This window comes from Bufo gargarizans, chromosome 2, assembly GCF_014858855.1.
Source record: "Bufo gargarizans isolate SCDJY-AF-19 chromosome 2, ASM1485885v1, whole genome shotgun sequence".
NCBI lineage: Eukaryota > Metazoa > Chordata > Amphibia > Anura > Bufonidae > Bufo > Bufo gargarizans.
The window spans coordinates 67571179-67583426 of record NC_058081.1 but is presented as its reverse complement, the minus strand read 5'-3'; the positions used below and the strand labels follow the sequence as shown (position 1 = coordinate 67583426).

Here is a 12248-nt window from a genome sequence, read left to right as displayed (position 1 = left end):
GGTATGACCGAAGTCGGAATCGACTCCTCCCCGGACAGCTCGGAGTACTGCCGTGATAAGGCATCCGCTCTGATGTTCTTGGAACCGGGTAGGTAGGAGACCACGTAATTAAAACGTGACAAGAACAGAGCCCATCTGGCCTGACGTGGTGTCAATCTCTTGGCCTCAGAGAGGTAGGTCAGATTCTTGTGGTCCGTCAGGATGAGAACCGGAACCACCGAGCCCTCGAGCAAGTGCCTCCATTCTTTAAGGGCCTGCACGATGGCCAATAACTCCCTGTCACCAATCTGATAGTTGCGCTCCGCGGAAGACAGTTTCCGGGAGTAAAACCCACAAGGAAGCAGAGGACCCTCTGGTGTTCTACGCTGAGACAGAAGGGCGCCTACTCCCGTCTCAGACGCGTCCACCTCGAGGACAAAAGGCAACCCAGGGTTGGGATGCGACAGAATCGGAGCCGACACAAAGGCGGACTTTAGAGCCTCAAAAGCTCGGATGGCCTCGAGCGGCCAGACCTGGGGATTACTGCCCTTCCTGGTCAGATCCGTGAGAGGCTTGGCTAGCATGGAAAAGTCCCTGATGAACTTCCGATAATAATTGGCGAAGCCCAAAAAGCGCTGCAGGGCACGAAGACCACTGGGCTGGGGCCACTGTAAGACAGCCGAAACCTTCTCAGGATCCATGGAGAACCCCTCAGCGGAAATGATGTAACCTAAGAAGGTTACCTGGTATTGGTGAAATTCGCATTTCTCAAGCTTACCGAACAGCTTGTTCTCTCGTAACCGTTGCAACACTCGTCTGACATCCAGAATGTGGGCCTCCATGGATTCAGAATATACCAAGATGTCATCCAAATAGACCACCACACACTGCTGCAACAGGTCACGGAAAACATCGTTGATGAATTCCTGGAAGACTGCGGGCGCATTGCACAACCCAAAGGGCATAACCAAGGATTCATAATGACCGGTCCTGGTGTTAAACGCGGTCTTCCACTCATCGCCCGCCTTGATCCTTACCAGGTTATATGCCGCCCTCAGGTCGAGTTTGGTAAAGACCGTGGCCCCTTTGAGGCGATCGAACAGCTCGGAAATCAAGGGTATCGGGTAAGCGTTCTTGATCGTGATGCGATTGAGACCCCTGTAATCGATGCAAGGCCTCAACTCACCGCCCTTCTTTTTCACAAAGAAAAATCCAGCCCCTGCCGGGGACGAGGATTTGCGAATGTGTCTGCGTGAAAGCGCCTCCCTCACGTACTCCTCCATGGCCTCATTCTCCGCTACCGACAGTGGATAGACTTTGCCACGAGGAGGAACGGCACCAGATTGTAACTCTATGGCACAATCGTATGGGCGGTGCGGAGGTAGGGCAACCGCACGCACCTTATCGAATACATCCCGGTACTCCTCGTATTCAGGAAGCAACAGAGAGTCCGAGGAAGTACACAGCAACTTGACAGGCCCATGGATGCAACTAGCCCCACACTGCGGTGACCACGAGAGGATCTTGGCCGATCTCCAATCGAAAGTCGGATTATGCTTCTGGAGCCAGGGGTACCCCAAGACCACCGAGTAGTGTGGAGACGAAATAACCTGGAGACAGACCGACTCTCTGTGAACGGCACCAATGGCCATCCCCACTGGAAGGGTCTCATGAGTCACGTGTGGCGGCAGAAGGGGTCTGCCGTCTATCGCCTCAAGAGCCAGTGGGGAACCTCGAGGCTGCAGAGGAATGGAATTGGCGGCAGCGAACACACTATCAATGAACAAACCACCAGCACCAGAGTCCACCAACGCCTGGGTCGTCACCGAGCCCCCGACCCAGGAGAGGACAACAGTAATCAGTGGTTTGTCAACACGGGAAACCGGGGACGAGGAGACTCCACCCAAGATCTGCCCCCGACAGGATCTCAGGTGCGAGCGTTTCCCGGACGGTTCGGGCATGCCAACCGAAAATGCCCACCGAGACCACAGTACATGCATCGGCCCTCGCGTCTCCGGAGTACCCTCTCCCCCTCGGACAGGCGAGCAAACCCCAGCTGCATGGGTTCACCCCCAGACAAGTCATCCCCAGGAGGCGTGGGAGGAGAGGGAGGCACGGGTGGGACAGCAAACGTAGGCGCCAATCTGTTAGAAGACCTCCGCAGGCTCTCCTTAAAGGAAGGTCTCTCCCTGAGTCTGGTGTCAATCAAAATCAGGAAAGAAATAAGAGACTCGAGCTTCACTGGTAGGTCCTTAGCTGCAACCTCATCCTTCAAGGCATCCGAGAGACCATGAGAGAAAGCAGCGACCAGAGCCTCATTATTCCAGCCCACCTCTGCTGCCAGGGTACGAAACTCAATGGCGTATTCAGCTACGGATCGTGAACCCTGTCTGATGGACATAAGGAGCTTCGCAGCAGAGGCAGCACGAGCCGGCACATCGAATACCTTCCGAAGAGAAGCAACAAAACCGGAAAACTCGGCAACCACCGGATTGTTGTTCTCCCATAAAGGGCTGGCCCAGGCCAAGGCCTTGTCCGAGAGCAGCGAGATCAAGAAGCCCACCTTCGATCTCTCAGTAGGAAAGGCATGTGGCAGCAACTCGAAATAAATGCCCACCTGGTTAAGGAAACCTCTGCACTGAGTTGGCTCTCCCCCAAAGCGCTGTGGAAGGGGGGCAGAACCGGTCATACTCCGAAACACCGCAGGCGCAGCAACAGGTGTCGGGGTAGACTCTGGCGCAAGAACCGGAGCGGCAGTAGGAGCGGGCCCAGGAGCGACAACCGACCCATCGGCAACGGAAGCTAAATGAGCCGTGCGTTCAAGCAGGGTTTGCAACGCCACAGCGAACCGACCCAACAGGTGATCCTGCTGATCAAGTCTGGCAACCAGCGTAGGTAGCGAGGATGGCCCTGTACCGTCAGAATTCATGGCTTGGTCCTAATGTCATGGAACCATGAACCAAACGTACAACAAGAGATAAGTGGAAAAGAAGGCTTTATTGAAAATCAAGCTGTAAGGCAAAAGTCCAAACGGATGGCTAAACCGAAGCAGGGTCTTGCGAAGCCAGAGGTCAGGAACCAGAAGGGTAGTCAGACGAAGCCTGGATCAGGAACCAGCAGGGTAGTCAGACGAAGCCTGGATCAGGAACCAGCAGGGTAGTCAGACGAAGCCAGGATCAGGAACCAGAAGCAGCAGCAGTCTTAGAAGCATGTGAACACAGGAGGACCAAGCAAGGAACTGAAGCCACAGACCTCCTATATATATGAGCTAGGCATCCAGCTCCTCCCAGTGGGAAGGAGAAGCCGCAGGGTGGGAGGCTACAAGAAACCCAGAAACCAAGATGGCCACCAGCACATGTCAAACGAAGGAGAACAGCAAGAAGGTAAGACCATGACAAGAAGGTCACCTCCTACACATCCCTAATTCTAACCCTGTCTCCCACACACACACTAGGGTGGAAGTTAACCCTTCCAACACCAGGAAAGGGAAGACATCAACTTAAAGGGGAAGTGCACACAACACATATAACACCCCGTGCACACCGATAAAGGGCACACCTAAAAAGAGAGGTTGCCAGGTGCAACCGCATGCACAATATAGCAAGCTGCCACGATACAGCTCAGGCTGCTATGCTGCCACATAAATAATGTTGCCAGCGGCAACCACAGGTGAGGCAAATACTACAGCCCTCACCTGTGATTGACAACCAGACCAAACCGCTGACAACCGCATGCGACCACAAGAGTCACGACCATAACCATGGGTCGTGACACTCCCACCCCTCAAAGCCCCCCCAACCGAAAAGGGAAGCTGGTGGGGCCAAACAACAGGGAGGGGGGAGGGGAATGCCTGATAACCACCAGTGTCTCCCTCCAGAACTGCCTGCCAACAAACCTGGACCGACACAACGGTCCCAGGTCGTGAGCCACCAAAGCAGACTGGAGGAAAGAACAACTGGAGGCACTGCCAGACAGGTACCCGTATCCTCCTCCAGAACTGCCGCCAATATACCTGGACCGACACCTAGGTCCCAGGCAGCCAGCTACCAAAGCAGTCTGGAGGAGGGACACTGGACACCGTGTCCAACTCAGGAAAACATTCCTACTTCAAGTCGCTGCCAGCAGAGATTCCCAGACCAGCACCGAGCAGGTATACCAAGGAATACTGCCAGCAGACGACCAGAGCAAGGAACCCTGAGAGGGACGAGGGGTCACCAACACGGACACGGTTAGCAAGGTGGCGGGGAATAAGCCACCAACCGCGCCGTTAACGGTGAACCCCATAACGCTCTCCCTCCGGAGAACGCGCATGTATGCCGAAAACGGCTGGCAATACATGCTGCACCCTCTTTCGAAGGCCCGCCATGTGAGGAGCCAGGGTGGTCATACTGTCACGGCTGAGGATGGTATCAGAAGATGGATGGTCAGAGCATGGCCAGGACAGGAATAAGGGAGAAGGTCACCTCCTACACATCCCTAATTCTGACCCTGTCTCCTATCCGTATGAGCCAACCCTGAAGGTAGGAGGGCTCATACTCCGGAACCTGATATTCCTGCTCGCCCTCAGGGTGGCCCTGGACTAGGAGCAGGGTAAGACGACCCGTTCCTCCTAGACACGGAGGAACAGTAGTCTCACTGGCCAAGCTACATAGAAAGGGGAACATAAACAGACATATGGCAATGACAGGTAAGTGAGACTAGTACCACACTTACCTGCCACAGACACACAACCTGGAACCCACGTCCAAGTGCTGCTATCCACAACCAAAACAAAGGACACAGCACACAACTGACATCACACGGGAACCCAGTAAACCATATGCTGCAATAACAGATAAACCATAAACTAACACCAGACATAATGTTTATGACCACCAGGGTGGCCCTCACTGGCAGATGGTAAGTAACCAGGAGGATGTCTCCTGCAAGCATGGCTGAAGCACCCCCACTGACTACTGCTATTCACTGAGGCTTTATAGGGCCAAGTAGCCACACCCACAGTGAGACAAACCCTGTGCACACACACACACTAGGGTGGAAGTTAACCCTTCCAACACCAGGGAAGGGAAGACATCAACTTAAAGGGGAAGTTCACACAACACATATAACACCCCGTGCACACCGATAAAAGGCACACCTAAAAAGAGAGATTGCTAGGTGCAACCGCATGCACAACATAGCAAGCTGCCACGATACAGCTCAGGCTGCTATGCTGCCACATAAATAATGTTGCCAGCGGCAACCACAGGTGAGGCAAATACTACCGCCCTCACCTGTGATTGACAACCAGACCAAACCGCTGATAACCGCATGCAACCACAAGAGTCACGACCATAACCATGGGTCGTGACAGTCAAGCTATGCTTCACGTTTAAAAACTGTTATAACTGGAAAAGGATGTTGTACTAAGTACTAAGATTGAATGTCACTTGGGGGTTGAATAAAACTGATAATGATGTGAGCACAGAAAATACATTTGTGGTTATTTCATTATAAATGTTATGTGATATTTGTCTGACTTACAAGGGCCTCTTTGATTTAATTGTAAACAAGATGACTGAAATGATCAAAATCAATGTCAAACTGGCCAAAACACTCAATTTCAGTGGGGGTTTAATAACTTTGAACACAACTGTATTTATTAATGATCTTGTAGAAGGCTTGCACAGTAAAATATACATTTTTGCAGAAGACACTGAACTGTGTAAAGTAATTAACATGGAAGAGGACAGTACACTGCTACAGATAGATCAGGATAGATTGGAGGCTAGGACAGATAAGTGGCAGATGAGGTTTAATGCTGACAAATGTAAGGTTATGCACATGGGAAGGAATAATGCAAGTCACCCGTACATACTAAATGGTAAAACACTGGGTAACACTGACATGGAAAAAGACCTAGGAATTTAAGTGGACAGCAAACTAAGCTGTGGAAACCAGTGTCAGGCAGCTGCTGCCAAGGCCAATAAGATAATGGGTTGCATCAAAAGGGGCATAGATTCCCGTGATAAGAACATAGTCCTACCACTTTACAAATCACTAGTCAGACCACACATGGAGTACTGTGTACAGTTCTGGGCTCCTGTGAACAAGGCAGACATAGCAGAGCTGGAGAGGATTCAGAGGAGGGCAACTAAAGTAATAACTGGAATGGGTGGACTATAATACCCAGAAAGATTATCAAAATTAGGGTTATTCACTTTAGAAAAAAGATGACTGAGGGGACATCTAATAACCTTGTATAAATATATCAGGGGTCCGTACAGAGATCTCTACCATCATCTATTTATCCCCAGGACTGTGACTGTGACGAGGGGACATCCTCTGCGTCTGGAGGAAAGAAGGTTTGTACACAGACATAGAAGAGGATTCTCTTTACGGTAAGAGCAGTGACGCTATGGAACTCTGTATTGTGATTAGAGTCAGGAAGGAATTTTGTCCCCTAAAATGAGGAAATTGGCTTCTGTCTCATGAGTTATTTTTTTCCTCTGGATCAACTTTGCTGGATAACAAATCACTTACCGAAACAAAGGACGGCACCTTCTATATAACGCTGGCGATATCCTTTTCTGCAGCGGCACATGGTGCTGTTGTCACAGGTTTCATTTGATGGGCAGATCCAGTCGTTGGGGCATGCTTTTTCATCTGAGAACAGAGCATTATTTCATATGATTACACAGTTTTCTTTTATACATTGAAACGGTCAATTGTATTTGGCTGCTCTGTTAATCTTAAAGAAGAGCTGTCAGCTCCCCTGACATGTCAGTTTTAGTGACTACTTGCATACCCCATGTAATACCTATTCTGGAGCTTTTATTCTTCTTGTGCCATTCCTTTATTATCTCTACTAGAAATGCATGAATGAATTGCCAGCAGCTTGGAGTAAAGGTATGGATGGGTGTTACCATGTGGGCGTGTGTCCCTGTACAGTCTGACACCAGCAGCACTGAGTGGATAGAGCCAGACCCACCCACTACTGGTAACACCCAGCTTTACCTTTAGAGCTATAAGAATAGATGTTCCAGAATTGTTATTACATGGGGCATGCAAGTAGTTACTACAACAGACATGTCAGGAGAGGTGATAGATAATATAAAAGCAAAGCCCATGTAAAATACTTGGCCATTTGTTCTGACAACGCAGGAAATATACTTTCCCGACATGTTGGAAGGCAATCATCTGTGGATCAATCTCTGTCATCAATTGGTTATAGCATTGCTAACTAGAGATTGGCTTTAGGTTTACATCCTATTCCCACTGTTTCTGGTTCCCTTGTCCGTCTTCATTTGCACCGCCGGAGTTATTCACGGGCCTCAGTGGTGACGTAAACACAAACGGCACATAACCACTTAGGCCAGTGAATGATTGCAGTGGCGAATGTGATGACGGATGAGACGCCGCACTTTTGGGTCACAGGGGACCAGAAGCAACGGGGATGGAACCATAGATGGTATAAAGAACAGCTCGAAAGAAATGAGTGGCTTTCTTTTTCTAGTGTATACACATTTAAGCCATTATTTAATTTTGACATAGTGATTTTGCCACTAGACCCTGGAGTTGCAGTATATTCCCTGCCTTATGGACTAAATGGTGCCGTGTGACACATCTTGTACCTTAGTCGACCACTGAAGATGGTTCCCTGAATTAGACAATTAGAATGCGGCATGTGTTTGTAATGCGTAATCACCCCCTTTAAAGGGGATTTCCATCTTTGGGGATTTTTGGGCAGAACCCCCCACGTGGCTGGACCTGCGGAGGGAAACATACTTATTTGCTCCTCAATGCTTGGTTCTAGCTCTTTTGCTCCCCTGGTGCCAGTGCAGCGCTTTAGACCTTGTGTGTCAACATCTGGTCTGATGGCTGCTACAGCTAATCAATTGCCGCAGTGATGAAATGTCCCCCTTGAGTCACTTCAATGGCTCATGTGACGCAAGGGTGATGTGTCCCCGCTACGGCCAGTGATTGGCTGCAGGGGCCATAAAACCGAATGTTGACACAGCAGGACTGGAGTGGTGTGGTGGTGGCAACCTAATGATGGGCCCCTTTGCGCATCTTGGCTGCAAAAAAGTGTCACACATATGGTATCACCGTACTCAGGAGAAGTAGGGCAATGTGTTTTGGGGTGTATTTTTACATATACCCATACTGGGTGAGAGAAATATCTCTCTAAAAGACAATTTTTCCCATTTTTTTTATACAAAGTTGTCATTTGACAGATATTTTTCTCACCAAGCATGGGTATATGTAAAAATACACCCCAAAACACATTGCCCTACTTCTTCTGAGTACGGCGATACCACATGTGTGACACTTTTTTGCAGCCTAGGTGCGCAAAGGAGCCCAAATTCAATTGAGTACCTTTTAGGAGGGCATTTTTAGACATTTGGATTCCAGACTTCTTCTCACACTTTAGGGCCCCTAAAATGCCAGGGCGGTATAAATACCCCACATGACCCAATTTTGGAAAGAAGACACCCCAATCTATTCTGTGAGGGGCATGGCAAGTTCATAGAAGATTTAATTTTTTGGCACAAGTTAGCAGAAATTGATTTTTTTTTGTTTTTTTCTCACAAAGTCTCCCTTTCCGCTAACTTGGGACAAAAAGTTCAATCTTTCATGGACTCAATATGCCCATCAGCGAATACCTTGGGGTGTCTTCTTTCCAAAATGGGGTCATTTTTGGGGTGTTTGTACTGCTCTGGCATTTGAGGGTCTCCACAATCATTACATGTATGGCATTAGGAGTTTCTGCTATTCTCCTTATATTGAGCATACGGGTAATGAGATTTTTTTTTCCGTTCAGCCTCTGGGCTGAAAGAAAAAATGAACGGCACAGATTTCTTCATTTGCATCGATCAATGTGGATGTAAAAATCTCTGCCAAAAAAATGTGCAAAAAAAAAGGAGGGGAAAGGCATCTGCCAGGACATAGGAGCTCCGCCCAGCATCCAAACCCACTTAGATCGTATGCCGATGTGGATGAATAAATTATTGCCGGAATTTTTTATTTATTTTTTTATATACAAAGTGTTTGCCAAAGCATATGAACACCGCCCCTCAGATCATAAGCCTCGGCAAACGTATCTTTTTTACTGCAGAGGAGAAATCTCGTATACACAGACTTTTGTGTAATCTGACAGCAGCGCAATGCTTATGTCAGAATGCACATCAGTGCTGCAGCTGGTCAATCGGTTGGTCCACCTAGAAGGTAAAAAAAAAAAAAAAAAACAGGCCGCAACGCAATAAATTTATTGAACTTTTGGAACATTAACTTTTTTGCTTACCTGTTATTTTATTTTTATTTTTTGTTTTTTTACCTTTATAGGACAAACTTCTCCTTCCCCAAGGGACAATGTACAAAGCGCAAAGCGCCCAGAGATGTGGCGAAGTACATTATGCACTTTGTCCCAGGTGAAAGGAGAGGTTTGCAGCAGCTGTGAGTGAAAGGGCCCTAAGAGCCCTGTGTGCCTGTTCTGTGTGACGCAATCCCTATACTAATAGTGTACCTGTGTGTGGTACTTCCGGAAACACTCCCCTAAGCATAGGGCAGGGTGGTCAGGGCAGTCAGGACAGAAATAGCGGGAGTCACGCCTTATTCCACTCCTGCAACAGACACAACATTTTTTTCGGGGTGGTGCTTGGGTTGAGGTACCAGCAACGACATTGGGGAAACATTGCTCGTGTAGACGGCTCACTACACTGGTGGTTGGGGCCACGGAACCTCCTGGATACAGGAGGTTCTCGATGATCTCTTCCTGAAATTTGAGGAAGGATCTTGTTCTCCCGGCCTTACTGTAGAGAACAAAACTATTATATATCGCCAATTGAATTAAATATACAGACACCTTCTTATACCAGCGTCTGGTGCGTTGGGAAACTAAATAAGGAGCCAACATCTGGTCATTGAAGCCCACCCCTCCCATGAGCGAATTATAGATGTGGACACAGAGGGGCTTTTCAATGACTCCAGTTGCTCATTCAATTTCGATTGTCGTGTCTGCGTGAATGGAGGAGAGCATGTAAACGTCATGCTTGTCTCTCCATTTCACCGCGAGCAGTTCTTCGTTACACAAAGCAGCCCTCTCCCCCCTTGCAAGACGGGTGGTAATGAGCCGTTGTGGGAAGCCCCGGCGACTAGGTCGCGCGGTGCCACAGCAGCCAAGCCGTTCTAAAAACAAATGCCTGAAGAGGGGCACACTTGTCCACATAAAGATGGTACTCTTTGCCAAATAAGGGTGACACCAAGTCCCAGACAGTCTTCCCACTGTTCCCCAGGTAGTTAGGGCAACTGACCGGCTCCAGGGTCTGATCTTTACCCTCATAGACTCGAAATTTGTGTGTATAGCCTGTGGCTGTCACCACCAGACAACTGAGAAGCTCTGACAGATGCCTTTCAGAACCTCCTCCTTGATCTTCCTTTGTTTTGGTTTTCAGTTCCTCATCTCGTTAGCCTCTCTCAGCTGTCATGTAGTTGGACTGATTGCATCCCTTTAAATTCCTCCCCATAATGCATTAGTGTGCGGTTTATACAACTTCCTGGAGTGTGTGTGCATGCTGATCCTATTTCCCAGTCTTCTACAAGATAAGTGTTGTACATTCATTTGTGATTTTATGTTTGCTGGATCCCAGGTGACCCTGACTCCCTCCGTGTCTAGTGTAGGGAGCCGGTGGTCGTGTCCCCTCACTATTATAGGGTGTTCAGGTGTTATACAGTCGAGGTACGAGGATATGCGATCATCTACCATTGGGATTTTCGCATAGGCTGAGCAGACAGGGAGAGTGCCAGGTCTGATGCAGGGGTCTCCCTTTTTGTTCCTTAGTTTTGGATCCAGTGAGTCATATATTCATTTTGTGTTGTCTTGTTTCCTGTACACCTTCCGTGACATTATAAACCGCCAAAACCGTCTCAAGCATGGATCCGGTTTCACTTTTGACTGAACGCTTGCAGGGTCTTTCATTGGAGGTAGCAGATCTCCGTAAGATTCTTTCTCAGTTTCAAGTGACCAGTTCAGCTTGCGTTCATGGAGTTTGTTCTGAGCCTAAGATCTCGCTCCCGGATACGTTATCCGGGGGTAGTGAGAATTTTGTGCGTTTTAGAGAGGCTTGCAAACTCCATTTTCGCCTTCTTCCCCATTCCTCTGGTGATGAGGAACGGAGGGTGGGGATCATTATATCGCTGCTCAGGGGTAACGCTCAGTCGTGGGCCTTTTCGCTGCCGGTGGGGGCGTGGCCCCTCTGTTCAGTGGATGAATTCTTTTTAGCCCTGGGTCAGATATATAATGATCCGGATCGTATAGCTTTGGCTGAGTCTAGACTACGTCTGTTATGCCAGGGTAAACAATCCGCAGAGATATACTGCTCAGAATTTCGGAGATGGGCAACTGATACTGGTTGGAATGATGCTGCACTCCGAAGTCAATTTTGCCATGGTCTTTCAGAGGGATTGAAAGATGCATTTGCCTTTCATGAGAGGCCTATCTCCTTGGACTCTGCTATGTCTCAGGCCGTTCGTATTGACAGGCGTCTTAGAGAGAGAGGAGAGATCACTCCTTCCTGTCATACTCAATCCCAGGACAGTGCAGCGGTCTCATTCTGTGCGCAGGGGTCTCAGTCGCTGTCAGCCCCTTCTGAGCAGGAGCCCATGCAGCTGGGGTTGATTGCCTCTGACAATAGAAGATTTAGCCCGCATGGGAAGGTTTGTTTTTGTTGTGGAGGTATAAATCATTTGGCAAATGTTTGTCCCTCTAGGAGATTCAGGCAGTTTTTTGGGAGTAATAAAAAAACAAAAAGTAAAAAATCTTTTAAAAATGTTCCATCTGTTACTATTGGCAGGGTTCAGGCGGAAATTGAAGGTTTTCCGTTTGCTTGTAGTTCCCGTATTGTCCTGCCTGCCAGGGTGGCGCTAGAGAGCAAGAACATTTTTCGTGAGATTTTTGTAGATAGTGGAGCAGCTGTCAATCTCATTGATAATCAATTTGCGATAACTCATGATTTCCAGGTATGCACTTTGGGAAAGGATATTCCTGTTTTTGCTATTGATTCCGCTCCACTTTCTCAGAAATCATTAAAGGGCATAGTTCACAATATCCGTTTAATTGTGAGTGATACTCATGTTGAGAATGTGTCATGTTTCGTCCTTAGCGGATTGCCTACTCCTCTTGTGTTGGGGCTACCCTGGCTCACTAAACATAACCCCTCCATTGATTGGCAAGCGAGGCAAATAAATGGTTGGAGTAACTTTTGCAGAGAGAATTGCCTCACGACATCTGT

At 48.5% G+C, this 12248-nt stretch overlaps 1 protein-coding gene across 2 annotated transcripts in view; it reads right to left on the bottom strand.

Moving 5' to 3' along the window:
- The window catches only part of LOC122929443 (adhesion G protein-coupled receptor E3-like), a 174870-nt gene that overhangs the window by 121091 nt on the left and 41531 nt on the right, over nucleotides 1-12248 (bottom strand). For both annotated transcript variants that reach the window (XM_044283007.1, XM_044283008.1), the window contains exon 3: nucleotides 6502-6624. In XM_044283007.1, coding sequence (XP_044138942.1) covers nucleotides 6502-6624 — 123 coding nt within the window. The remainder of the gene's footprint in view (nucleotides 1-6501; nucleotides 6625-12248) is intronic.